Here is a 13,575-nt window from a genome sequence, read left to right on the forward strand (position 1 = left end):
TGAGAATAGAAAACTGAAATTTAATACTTGCATAGATCTTTACTAAAAACTTATTTCCGTAGAACAAAATTTTTATCTATCTCCCCCCCTTTAGAAGTTATTCCCCGCCAAAACCCTAAAAATGCCATTTTTTAACTATTTAGTGCAATGAAACCATAAGCATTTTTCAAATTTTGCAAACGCAGGAAGGCAGTGGCTTGCTTCCCCTAGCGCGGTATACTATAGGTTAGCTTTAGAAAAACAAAATGGCCGTTCAAATTTACCGTTATCTAAAGTCCGTTTTTTCCAAATTTTTGATGTCGGTTATCTTCTAGACGCCAGCCTAATACTAATTTGCAAACTTTGAATTTTTGACGCCTTATATTTCCGAAACCGCAATGTTTTTCAAATTTCTATAAACGTAAAAAGCTAACGGTAAATTCCATGACATTAAAAAATCTAATTATTTTTCTTAACTCACATAATTAACCCTTAAAATCGAGCATTATGTTAAACCTACTTTTTATTAATTTTTGTTTTATTTCAAAGACTGAATAAATCGTTCATCCTAAATATATGCAATCCTAGAAATAGTTTCGTTTATGAATGAAAACAATTTTAATGGTGGATACACATAAACTGTATTTTAAAAGCAGTATTTTCACTTGTTGAAGGGAAAAGTGCTACAATACAAATCAATAACAAATGAAGCATTAATATTCAGATGCCACAAAACATCTGATGTCCTTGATAATAACTGAGATTTATCTAATCCTGCTCCGGCTCATCCAAAAAATATGTGAATATTTTGTATTTTCAAGTATCATTTAATTTTCTACTTCTAGTTCTAGTTCTAGGTTCTAAAAGTACCAGTCCTTTTTGACACCTCAGAAGTCGATATATATATGTATATAATAAAACATATTGGTTTCAAAAGCAGTAGTTTTGCTTGTTAAAAGAGAGCGCTTCTTTACAAACTGTTGGCTCAACCCAATTTTATTATGTAATAACATTAATTGCATAGTAAACAATGTCGAACAACCTTCAAGTATTACCGTTTTACTAAAATTGTTTAGGAGGGGCATTAGAAAAATTATAATAGAATTAAAAATTTTCGATGTGAACTTACATAATATTCTATTAACTTCATTTTTTTAGTGCATATAGGGAAATAAATAAAGTTGGGTCAAACCAATGGTTTGTATTGTAGCACTTTTCCCTTCAACAAGTGAAAATTCTGCTTTTAAATACAGTCTATGTATACCTATCACACTATTAAAATTATTTTCATTCATATACAAAACTATTTCTAGGATTGCATATATTTAGGATGATGTATATATGCAGTGTTTGAAATAAAGAAAAAATTAATATAAAGAGGGGTTAACATAATGCTCGATTTTAAGGATTAATTGTGTGAGTTAAGAAAAATAATTATATTTTTTAATAACATGGAATTTGCCGCTAGCTTTTTGTGTTTATAGAAATTTGAAAACGTTTGCGGTTTCGGAAATATAAGGCGCCAAAAATTCAAATTTTACAAATTTCAAGAGGCGATAACTTAAGAAGGGATGAAGATAGAAAAAAATTTTCTTCTAACGAAATGAACTATTTGTTAATGTCTATAAGCGCCTAAAACTTCAAGCTTCTACAGGCTGGGGTCTAGAAGAAAAACGACATCAAAAATTTGGAAAAAAAGGACTTTAGATAACGGTAAATTTGAACGGCCATTTTGTTTTTCTAAAGTTTAACTATAGTATACCGCGCTAGGGGAAGCACGCCGCTGTCTTTCTGCGTTTGCAAAATTTCAAAAATGCTTATGGTTTCATTGCAACAAATAGTTGAAAAAGGCCATTTTTAGGATTTTGGGGGGGTATAACTTCTAGAGGGGGGGAGATAGGTAAAAATTTTGTTCTACGGAAATAAGTTTCTAGTAAAGACCTATGTTCGTATAAAATTTCAGCTTTCTATCTTCAAGGGTGTAGAAGTTTTGTAAACAGACACACGGACAGAGTGAAACTAATAAGCAATTTTTTCAAAAATTTTTTGGAAAAGTGCTAAAAAGAGGGTAAAAATTAGAAAAAAGTAACGAAAAATTAAAATATTAATTAATTGGAGAGGCAATAAACTGTTGAACATCCCCCCTCTGATCCTCAATCTTCTGCTTCGTCTTTAAGTGGTGGTGCTGCTAATTCTAACTGGACACTGGGTAACTGACCCTCGGCGAAAGAAATCCTAGAAGAAGGAAGGAGAACGAAAGAAGCGAAGTGATCTGCACCTCTAGAGAGGACTGGTCTTGAGGCTGACAACCTCTCACCAGTAATTGATTGTCATGAATCTACAAGCAAGACCTCGGTTAGGTGGAACTCAAAGATATAGACTCATGCAAGTATTAAAGGACAATGATTTTACGATAGCTACTTGGAATGTACGAACAATGCTTCAGCGAGGTGTGGTGGCAGAGGTTGCAGATAAAATGATTAAATACAAAATAAGTGTAGCTGGACTACAAGAAATTCGATGGCGGGGCATGGTGAAGTCAAAAAGCGGCACTACTTCATATTTTACAGTGACGTACTAGAAACTCTCACTTTTAGGCCAGTTGATGAAAGAATTTGCTACATTTGGCTGAAAGGTAAATTTCAGAACGTTTCAGTAATATCTATCTATGCTCCTGCCGAAGAAAGTATTGAACAGATTAAGGATGTCTTCTATGATAAACTGGCAGCTACATGTAATAAGATAAGCAGACACGATATAAAAAACTAAATAAAAATATGGCAGACTGAGATTTACAAAAAAGGAGGTAGGGCAGTCTGCAGTAATTATCGTGGTATATCATTATGGTATATCTCTGGGTACAAAGTGCTAACCAATATACTGTTTGGTAGAATTGATATTTATGCTGTGGAAATAATAGGTGGTTACAAATGCTGGTTTCGAAAAAATTGATCTAGAACGGATCAATTTTTCACTTAAGGGCAAATTTTTGAAAAGTGTTATGAATATTCGATCGATCTACACTTTTATTCATAGATTTTCAGCAAGCATTTGATACTGTGAAAAATTTATGGCCCAGTACAGATGGAAGATGGTAATTATCGTACACGATTTAACGGAGAACTCGACAAACTTGCTGAAAATCAAACTATAACTCGTTTTATAAAAATTCGCGCAAAGAATTCAGTGACTGGGGCATGTAATAAGAATGCCCTATTAAAAAGCAACTAGTAAAATATTTAAAAATAACCCGAATGGGTGTAGAAGGCGTGGTCGGCCTAGAAAGAGATTCCTAGATGCTGTTGAAGAGGATTTAGAAAGTTTGTTGCATAGGCAATCGTGTGCCCTAGACTTTAATGCTGCGAAAAATTTTAATAGCACGCTTGGCAGCATTGAATTTACTTTATACATTGGAATAAACCTAACCACTCATTTGTATATACTCTAAAAAAAGCATAATATCTGAAGTATTATATTTTTGTTTGTAAATAAAATTTTTAATAGCTCGTAATGCTTTTTTTAAAGTAGAAATAATTTACATGTTTACATAACACAAACGTATTTCAATACTTTTTATAGTAAAACGTGCTAAAATTATTTCTATTATATGGATAAAATAAAATTAAAAGGGAGATATTATATAGAAATTTTGTAGATGATCCAATTTTGATATATTATGAATGTTGTAACAAAACTATAGAAATAGTCTTTTTGGCAATAACCCTTTCTTGTTTTTCGTATAAAAATGTACCTGAATAAAAAATGTTTTGATGGGCACAAGTTTGTCGGTATTTAAATAAAAACAATACTGAATCAGAAAAATTTTTTTGTTATGTGTTATAAATATTTCTCAATCCCTTGAGAAATAAATGTTGTGAATTATATTCAATATAGTACTCGTAAAGGTGTGTCAAACCAATAGTTTGTAATTTAGCACTTTTCCCCGCAAGAAATAAAAATACCGTTTTTAGAAGCAATCCGGCAAATGTATTAAATTATTAAAATTTCTTTTATTTACATGCGAAACTATTTCAAAGATTGCATATATTTAGGATGAGCAATTTATGCAATTTTTGAAATAAAGCAAAAAAAAAATTTAAAAAGGCTTTAAGATAATATTCGATTTTAAGGGTTAACTTCGTGAATTGAGAAAAATAATTATATTTTTTAATGGCATGGCATTTAAGAAGGCCGTTAGCCTTCTGCTTATAAAGTACCAACAATTGAAATTTTACAAATTGATAACTTGAGATATGGCGCAGTAGGAAAAAAATTTCTAATAACGAAATAAACTATTTATGAATATCTAAGAGCTGCTAAAATTTCAGACTCCTGCAACGTATTGTGTAGAAAAACGGTACCAAAAATTTGGAAAAAATAAACTTTGGATAACGGTAAATTTTAACGGCCACTATTTTTACATTAACGATAACGGTAAATTTTATTTTTAAGTTTTTAATTTAAAATTAAAAATTTGTTAATATTTGTTTTTTTTAAAGTTTAAGTATGGTATGCCGCGTTAGAAAAAGAAAGCCACTATTATTTTGCGTTTGCAATATTTGAAAAATGCTTATGGTTTCGATGTAATGAATAGTTAAAAAATGGCATTTTAGAATTTTAAGGGACAATAACTTTTAGAGGGAGTGAGATAGGTAAAAATTTTCTTATACGGAAGTAAGTTTCCTGTAAAGATCGATCTACATATAAAATTTTAACTTTTTAACTTCAGGGGTGTAGAAGTATTGTGAACATGTCTGCGGACGGACGGACAGAGAGTGAAACTAACAGGCTTTTTTTTTCAATTTTTTCTTGGGAAAATGGTAAAAATGAAGGGGTAGGAAAAACATTTATGTAATTAGCTTTAAAGTGTTATTGTCGTGATTTCGAATATAATTTGTGACTGTTCTGTTTAAAAAATAACTAATTTAGAAAATTTTTCTCAATACTCGTATAGGGTAATTTTTTTATTAAATAGAAAAAAATTAAAATTTATATTACATTAAAATTAAAATAAAGAATTCTAATTTGTTGCAGATATTGCAGTTACAAATGAATGATTACAGATATCATTATATGTTTACCACATTCGTAAGTATGAAAAGTTTTAAATTTCAAGTATTTATGAAGACTAATTATTCTAAAAGCTCCTAATTTAAGGTAGGAATGAAAATTTTAAATTGAATCAGGATGGATATACATCCATATCGGTCCAATAATATTCATTGTAGTGAAATTGAAATGATCTTGAGTTTTACATCACAAAATATAAAACTATTCCATCGGTTCAGCCGAACTTGAGATACACGTGTGCACTTACAGACCGACAGACCGAGAGGTTGCTAAAAATAGTTTATTTACACTTCCTTACCATGAAGAAGTGCGTTCCCACCGAAAACTCGATATGCAAAATTTGTTGCCATCACATAACCTATCTATAGTATACACAATGCGGTCGGTAATAATATGTATTAAGTTAAGAATGAATAATATGTAATAGCTTTCGTTGCGTAGCAGGCTTATTAAATTTGTGAGTAAAATCTGTCTGTATACACTTTACACGAAACGATTTTACGAATACGGTACACATCAACATAACATAAAATGTGTCAACATTGAGAAAACATTTTTCGCTTTTTTTTGTCATGTTTTGTCTTCGTCTTCTCTTTTCATACGCTTCTCTTTTTATCGTAAATCTGGCTACAATTTGTGTATTATTATATTATATATATAAGAAAATTTGATGTGGCCAGCAAATAGCCGACCGCAATGTGTATTGTCTAGTTAAGTGAAAATATTACACAATATTATGAAAATGCTTTTTAAATACCCCTTTCCAATTTTTAAGGTGTTAAGTAAACTATAAGTTAACATACCTAGAAAATTGTAAATTTGGCTTTGTGCCATTCGAATTCCCTGAAGTAGTCGCCAGTTAGCTGTGTTAACAACCAAAACTCAAAATTTCAAGAAATTCCATTAACAAGTTAGACATAACAAAAAATGTAAATTCGGTCCCTAGTTCGGTTTCCGAACGTTCCCACTGAAAACTCGATATGCAAAATTTCTTGCCATCACATAACCTACCTTATTGTATTCAATGCGATCGGTAATAATGCGGATTCAGAATATTCGGCATGAATAAACGTGAACAAATTTTGTATCAACGGTTTTATATTGTGGATATCCACGGCATTTTGTATTTGAATTTCAAAAAATCAAAAGGGCCGTTAAAATTTATCGTTATTTAAAATTCGTTTCTTTCCAAATTTTTGATATCGTTTTTTTTCTAGCCCGTAGATTGTAAGAAATTTTAAAATGTTTTAGATACTAATAAATAGTTCATTTCGTTAGAAGAAAATTTTTTTCCAACCACCCGCCTCTCTCAAGTTATCGCCTCACGAAATTTGTAAAATTTGGATTTTTGAAACCTTATATTTCTTATTTTTCTTACCCATGCAATTAACCCTTAAAATCGAGTATTATATAAACATCCTCTTAAATTTATTTTTGTTTTTAAAGACTGCATAAATCGCTCATCCTGAATATAAACAATCCTTAAAATAGTTTTGTATATGACTGAAAGCAATTTTAGTAGTGTAGTAGGTATACATATATTGTTTTTAAAAGCAGTTATTTTAACTTGTGGAAGGGAAAAGTCCAGAACCAGAACTCAAATATCAAATTTCAAGAAATTCCATCAATTCGTTCCGTAGAAATGGTAGAATTTTGGAAAGATCATATTCAATGAATATAATCTAAATTTTATATATTCATTGTTTTAATACGAAGAATTTAAATATTAAATTTCAATGAAATTGGTTGATTATTTCTCTTTACATACGCAAAAATTAATATTTGGCCGGTAGTAAACGTCCCGTTTACCTGATTTCTTTCAAAAGTTAATATTTGGCCCGTAGTAAACGTCAGGTGATACCTGATTTCTTCCAAAAGTTAGGAGATTTCGCGAACGTTCGAGCGGAGCCTATATATGAAATTTCACGTAAGTGCAGTTCCCGAGGCCTGATATATTCCAAAAGTTGAACAATGCCATGTCGTGCGTGTCATGGTCGAAATAAACTTACATATAAAATTTCATTAAAATCGGTTCAGCCGAACTTGAGATACACGCGTGCACACACAGACCGACAAATCGACAGACCGAGAGACCGACGGACCGACAGGTTGCTAAAAATAGTTTATTTACACTTCCCTACTATGGAGAAGTGCGTTCCCACCGAAAACTCGATATGCAAAATTTGTTGCCATCACATAACCTATCTATTGTGTTCACTCTGCCCGTCTGTTCGTCCGTCTGTACGTCCGTCCGTCTGTCCGTCCGTTCGTCCGTCCGTGGACATGTTTACAAAACTTTTACACCCTTGAAGATAGAAAGCTGAAATTTCATATGTGCATAGATCCTTACTAGAAACTTATTTCCGTAGAACAAAATATTTACCTATCTCACCCCCTCTAAAAGTTGTACCCCCCTAAAACCCTAAAAATGGCCTTTTTTTGGCCATTTGTTGTGATAAAAACATTAGCATTTTTCAAATTTTGCACACGCAGAAAGGCAGCGGCTTGCTTCTCTTATCGTGGCATACTATAGTTAAACTTTAAAAACCAAAATGGCCGTTCAGATTTATCGTCATCTAAAATCCGTTTTTTCCAAATTTTTGATGTAGTTTTTCTCTAGACTCCAGGTTGTAGGGGCCTGAAATTTTAGCAGCTTTTAGATACTAATAAATAGTTTATTTCGTTTGAAGAAAATTTTTTTCCATCTCCACCCCCTCTCAAGTTATCGTCTCTTGATATAATTATTTTTCTTAACTCACTCAATTAACCATTAAATTCACAATTAACCATTATTCACAATTAACACCTCTTTAAATTAATTTTTGCTTTATTTCAAAGACTGCATAAATCCTTCATTCTAAATATATGCAATCGTAGAAATAGTTTCGTGTATGAATGAAAATATTTTTAATAGTGTGGTAGATATACTAGACTGTGTTCAATAACAGTATTTTCACGAATTGTTGAAGGAAAATGTGCTATAATCAAACCATTGGTTTGAACCAACTTTATTAAATTAATATTTTTTTAAAAATTGAAATCTTTAAAACAGTTATATAAGGAACAAATAATAAATTTATATAATTTTTTTTCTTTACATTCGTCAATAATGGGGTAATATTTAAAAAACTGCAATCGTTTTAAAACGTTAAATTTAAAAACCATTGTTAACTATTGCTTTCGTGAAATGAATCCTGTAATATGAAAAAGTTTGGGAGATAGTTTTTGAATGTCAATATGGATGTATGTAAGAAGTAATAAATTCCGACAGATTTTTTAAAACTTTTGACGGTAACCACAGTATTACATAATCATAAGTGCAAAGCGTAATGAAGTACTCGTATGTATGTAATTTGTAGAATAAATATGGAAAGAAAAAGAATAATGTTTTTTTCATTCGGGTCAAATATGCAATTTTGCGTATATAAAGAGAAATAATCAACCGATTTCATTGAAAGTTAATATTTAAATTTTTCTTAAAAAAACAATGAAGTTTTTGAAAAGATCAGGGCTCTAAATGACCTGCGGGCCGATTTTACATTTTTCACCATATCTACGGAGCGATTTGATGGAATTTCTCGAAATTTGATATTTGAGTTCTGGTTGTTATCGAAACTAGCTGACGAGCATTTCTGGGAATTCGGTTAGCACAAAGTGAAATTCTACTAAGAGCCAAATTTACATTTTTCTAGGTATGTTAACTATAAGCTTACTAATGTCCTAAAAATTGGAAACAAGTATTTAAGAGACATTTTTATAATATTCTGTAATCTTTTCACTTAACTAGACAATACACATTGCGGTCGGTTTTGTGCTGACCACATCAGATTTTTTCATTTCATTTACAACATTTTACATTGTTTTACTTTCGATATCTCTCTTTTCTTTTTGCTTAAAGACTAAGAGGCTGGTAATTATTATCTTTTTATACCTTGCACTTCGTGAAGGGTATATTCACTTTGGTATGGAGTTTGTAACCACATAAAGGAGTCGTCTCTGGTATGGACATATATATATATTCTTGCTCAGCGTAAAATTGATTTAGACATATCATCGAGTTATGTGCGTCCATGCGATCGCATGAAAACTCAAAAACGAATAATACAATCGACACCAAACTTTCACAAGTTGTTTCCTTTGCGCAAATGACGGCTGCTATTGTAATTGGGCCAGTTCGAACAACGAGTTCGGATAGCTAGAATTCAACTCAAAGAGGTTTTTTTTAAATATTTCAAAAACTAATAAAGATATTAATATCAAATTTTTTAATATCTAATATAAATGTGTCCAATTTTTAATATCTAATCTAAATGTGTCCAAACATATGTTCTGAAAAGTTTAATGGAATTGCTGTACTGGTTCGGGTAGCTGCCATACAACTCCAAAGAAAGGAAGTGGTATTTTTTTTAATACCAGTCCTTTGAGAAACAAGTCGACCCCGATTTCCCGTGAGCTTAAAACTTTCCCCGTGATCACGACTTGACCTTTTGACAAAACTCTTAAGTCCGCTAAAGTATAATAAATACTTATAATATAATAAATACACATAATCTGTACTACTAATACAAAGTTTACAAAAGGGTTTATTACTAATATTTTTAGAAAAGTTTTATTACTTATTCGGTTTTATATTTTGAAATTTATATGGGTTTAACAGAAATTATTTTTGAAATTGTTTGATTCCCAAATTTTATTGGAGTTGTGATCCTACCACTACTTTCATTGTTTATGCTGATCTCAGCACACTAGTGGGGGTCCTGACGGGGCATTGCCTTTTGGGGAAAATGGCCAGGAGGCTTGAGGTTGCTATGACGGATGTATGGCGTGGATGTCGGGATGTGGCGGAGGTGGAGGATGTAGAGAATGTCCTCTGGTCCTGTCCGTTTCTGATGTTGAAGAGAAGGCGTGTCTTGGGGGCTTATTTTTACGATGGCCCGGGGGACCTTTTCGGGGTTCTCTTGAGCGTCTTTTGGACTTCACCAGGGAGGTTGGCTGGTAACTTACTTACTTACTTATGCAAAGTTTAAATACTGCAGACCTCAACGTAGAGTTTGCGAGATATGATTAATTTATTTATGGAGCTGCATCAGAGCTCCTTGAATTGCTGTTAAAACACTATTTGGCAAATTAAATAAGGCTCTTTCGATAATATCTATTACTAATTGGCCCAACCATTCATAGCTTTTTTACTAATTACCAACCATTCAGGATTAGCTAAATTGGTATTTCAGTTATAGCTTTAATAAAAATTATATACTTTTAGAACATTTGTACGCGCGGGTGTAAATACAAATTTATAACAAAAAAATAAATTTCATTTAAAACCTTTTTTAAATTTTATTATTTTATATCAATTATTTATATAAAATTATTTTATATTTCAAAAATATATATTTTTATGTAACAACTTAAGTGTTGTATGCTTGTGTTTCCGAAAACACAAATTACAAAAAAAAAAAATTATGTACTGATTTTAGTCATCTATTAACACTTTGATATTAACCATATCAAAAACTGTTAGTTTGAAGCTTCTATCTTTTTCGGTACCTAAGCTTTACTTGACTAGGACAAGTAAAACTTTCCTGAAAATTCGTTAAAACCCCTGCACTTCGGAAAATCTTGAGATTTGGTACCCATTTTTGATCCTCTATTTAATGGTATATATTGTTGTATACTTTCTGAATCCCCTGAAAGTATATAGATTTGGTATTATCGCGGTATGGGTTTTTGATTTTAATTAGATCAACACATATATTATAAGATGTTGGGGTCTTTTTTATGTAATATATAGAAATTTAATAATTATTTAAATATTTGTTTTTATTATTATTTACTTCTGTTTGTCATTTTATATAGGATATCGAAACGTTCGATTTGGAAGATTTCAAATATAATAGCGTTAATATTACAGCATTTCGTTTAGTTGATATTGAAAGTAAAGAATATTTAGATATTGCAGAGCAAATGAGAAAGTTCCAATACAGTGATAAAAATATTTTAGAAGGAAGTGTTTCAATTCAGGTAAACAAAATATGTAATTTTATTTTTTTGAGAAGTCTTGTTAGTTGATTTTTTTTAGAAAGCGTATCCGAGACTTAATGGTACTGTCGAAGCAAAGTGACAAAATGGGCTCATAATGTCTTTTAACCAAGACCAACTTTAAGGTCTCCTAAATTATGGAGAAAAATGCCCTTATTTTTTTATTCTTCTGGACATATTCTATCACTCTGTTTCGTGCGATCTAGTCTGTTCTAAACTTAATATTTTATAGTTAAATATGAAGTGAAAGTATTATAATGTGTAATAGTAATTTAAATATCATTACCACATAATGTTAAAAATTTACAGAGTGATTCATTAGTAAGTGCATTTTTAATTTATATATGGTACTTACCGTCAAAGATTACATCTTTGTCTTTTTCATCCTTAATTTAACAGGAAACTTCTTGAAACCTTCAATTTTGTTTTGAAGTACCGAAAAATATAATTGCAAATTTGTTAAATCTTATTAAAATTAATATAAGTAATATTTTTTTATCTTTTTCGTATTTTCCAAAATTTCTTACTTAATAATTTAAACTGCATTTAAGAACAGAAAAATAAAAGATTCCAAAAATTACAAATTCCAGTTTAGGGTATACTAAATGTCAATATATATTATTTAATTGTCAATAACTTTTTGATAAAAAATTCCAAAATGTCCTATTGGTTTCACCCTGTGTGTTATATATTAAACAGAAAGATTGAACACCATAGTATAAATTTTCATATTTTTTTTCGTTTAAATTAACTTGAATTAAAACGAAATCGGTATTAGAAGATTTTTCATAATTACACTCCATGTTTCATCTTCCACACTTAGATATTCATATTGATATCAATGCAAAACTGCCATTTATTTTGGAAAAAATACAATATTCAAAAACTTTTTTAAAACGCAAGGGTGTAATTTTGTTTAGTAAACTTTAAATTAGTGTTTGTGGGCCTTGAAATGGCACAGAAATTTGCAAAATGAATGGTTGCTTTGGATTGTTTCACCAAGAAAATGCAAAGTAATACAGTAGAGAAAATTCTTAATACTAATCAAAAACTGTACCTTAATATATTAAGGTTTTGCAATATTACAGAAATATTACGAAACTTAAACTTAAAAACCGTAAGATATAATATATTTTTGATTTGTGACATTGTTCAATAGATGTCATACACAAGTATATGTACATTATCGGATAATTATATAATTATTTCCTATATACATATTTGTTATTGAACTATATATTATGCTTTTGTAGACGGAACCAGCTCTTATGTTTGATTCGGTTTATGTATTCGCTGCCGGTTTGACAGAATTAGATATAAGTCATTCAATGACACCTAAAAACTTATCATGTGAACTTGAAGATCCGTGGAGTGATGGACTATCACTTTATAATTACATAAACTCTGTAAGTACAAATTATTTATTAATACATGTTAAGTAATTCAAATTTACAAAATGTATATTATAAGTGTTATATTGATTCGAACTAAAAGGAAGTTTAATAAGACCTTTTTCGCCGTTTTTTTAATAATATGCCATTACAAGTGCGTTCTTGTATTTGTTGCATAAATAAAGTAGTGTAAGCAGTTGGTCCTGGGAAAAAGCTCTTTTCTATAGTGAATATAATGTCTTTATATCTAACAAGTTCCAATGCCAAGAGAGAAACTTGAAAGCACTACCTTATTTTAAATGGGTTTTTTTTAAATCGAAGTGGCTACTTTTTGAGAAGAAGTTTTAAAATAAATTCACACTTATTGTGAAGCAGGTAAATTCCAAAAATATATTTAAAAAATCAATTAAATATATTAATATTTTCATTCATAATCATTTTAAAATTCTTGAAATACATACAAAAAAGCGGAAAAACAATAAGTGCAACCGTCGTCTCAACATTTTATATGGTACTAAAAGCAGTTCATTATTTTTAAGTGAATAGCTTTTTTCTTCTCATAGGGTAAGTTAACTCAAGATATGGGAAGTAACTGTGGTGTCAATTGGAAATATAATTAATGAAAGATAATTATTAAATATTGATATGAATACATAGTAAAGAAAAAATTTGAAGAGGAAATTAGAAAATAATATCTAAAAAATACAATCAAATATTATTTTTTAAATACAAATTTTATATACACTTCTATATTTTACCTCTATTTTTATTTGAGAAAACCTTTTAAAACTTAATATATCACCTGAGAAAAAAAATTTTTAAAAGGTTTTGGAAAAGACAAAAATATATTTTTATGACTGGATTCGAATATCTTTTTTATTTTTGAAATAAATGGTATCTTAGCAAATGACTCAAAAACTCCGATTGTAAAAAGACAAGTAGTAGGTACTGATATCCGTAAATTTTTTTGCCGTTTGCGTGTACTATTAAGATTCATTGACAGGCAGGGCCATTTTATAAATAAATTGCTCTTGTTTGCCTGATAATAAAATATGAAAGAAGGGCACAACAACATTTTTCAAGCACTCAATATAAC

At 30.2% G+C, this 13,575-nt stretch overlaps 1 protein-coding gene across 8 annotated transcripts in view; it reads left to right on the top strand.

The window, feature by feature from the left end:
* LOC129606095 (glutamate receptor ionotropic, kainate 2) overlaps nt 1–13,575 on the top strand; it is an 85,927-nt gene that overhangs the window by 14,377 nt on the left and 57,975 nt on the right. For 7 of the 8 annotated variants that reach the window (XM_055516250.1, XM_055516203.1, XM_055516211.1 and 4 more), the window contains exons 5-7: nt 5,014–5,067; nt 10,906–11,070; nt 12,342–12,494. In XM_055516250.1, the coding sequence (XP_055372225.1) occupies nt 5,014–5,067; nt 10,906–11,070; nt 12,342–12,494 (372 nt within the window). The remainder of the gene's footprint in view (nt 1–5,013; nt 5,068–10,905; nt 11,071–12,341; nt 12,495–13,575) is intronic. The other variant, XM_055516244.1, reaches the window with a different exon arrangement.

Source organism: Condylostylus longicornis, unplaced genomic scaffold (assembly GCF_029603195.1).
Source record: "Condylostylus longicornis isolate FDR11 unplaced genomic scaffold, ASM2960319v2 ptg000003l, whole genome shotgun sequence".
Classification (NCBI taxonomy): Eukaryota; Metazoa; Arthropoda; class Insecta; order Diptera; family Dolichopodidae; genus Condylostylus; species Condylostylus longicornis.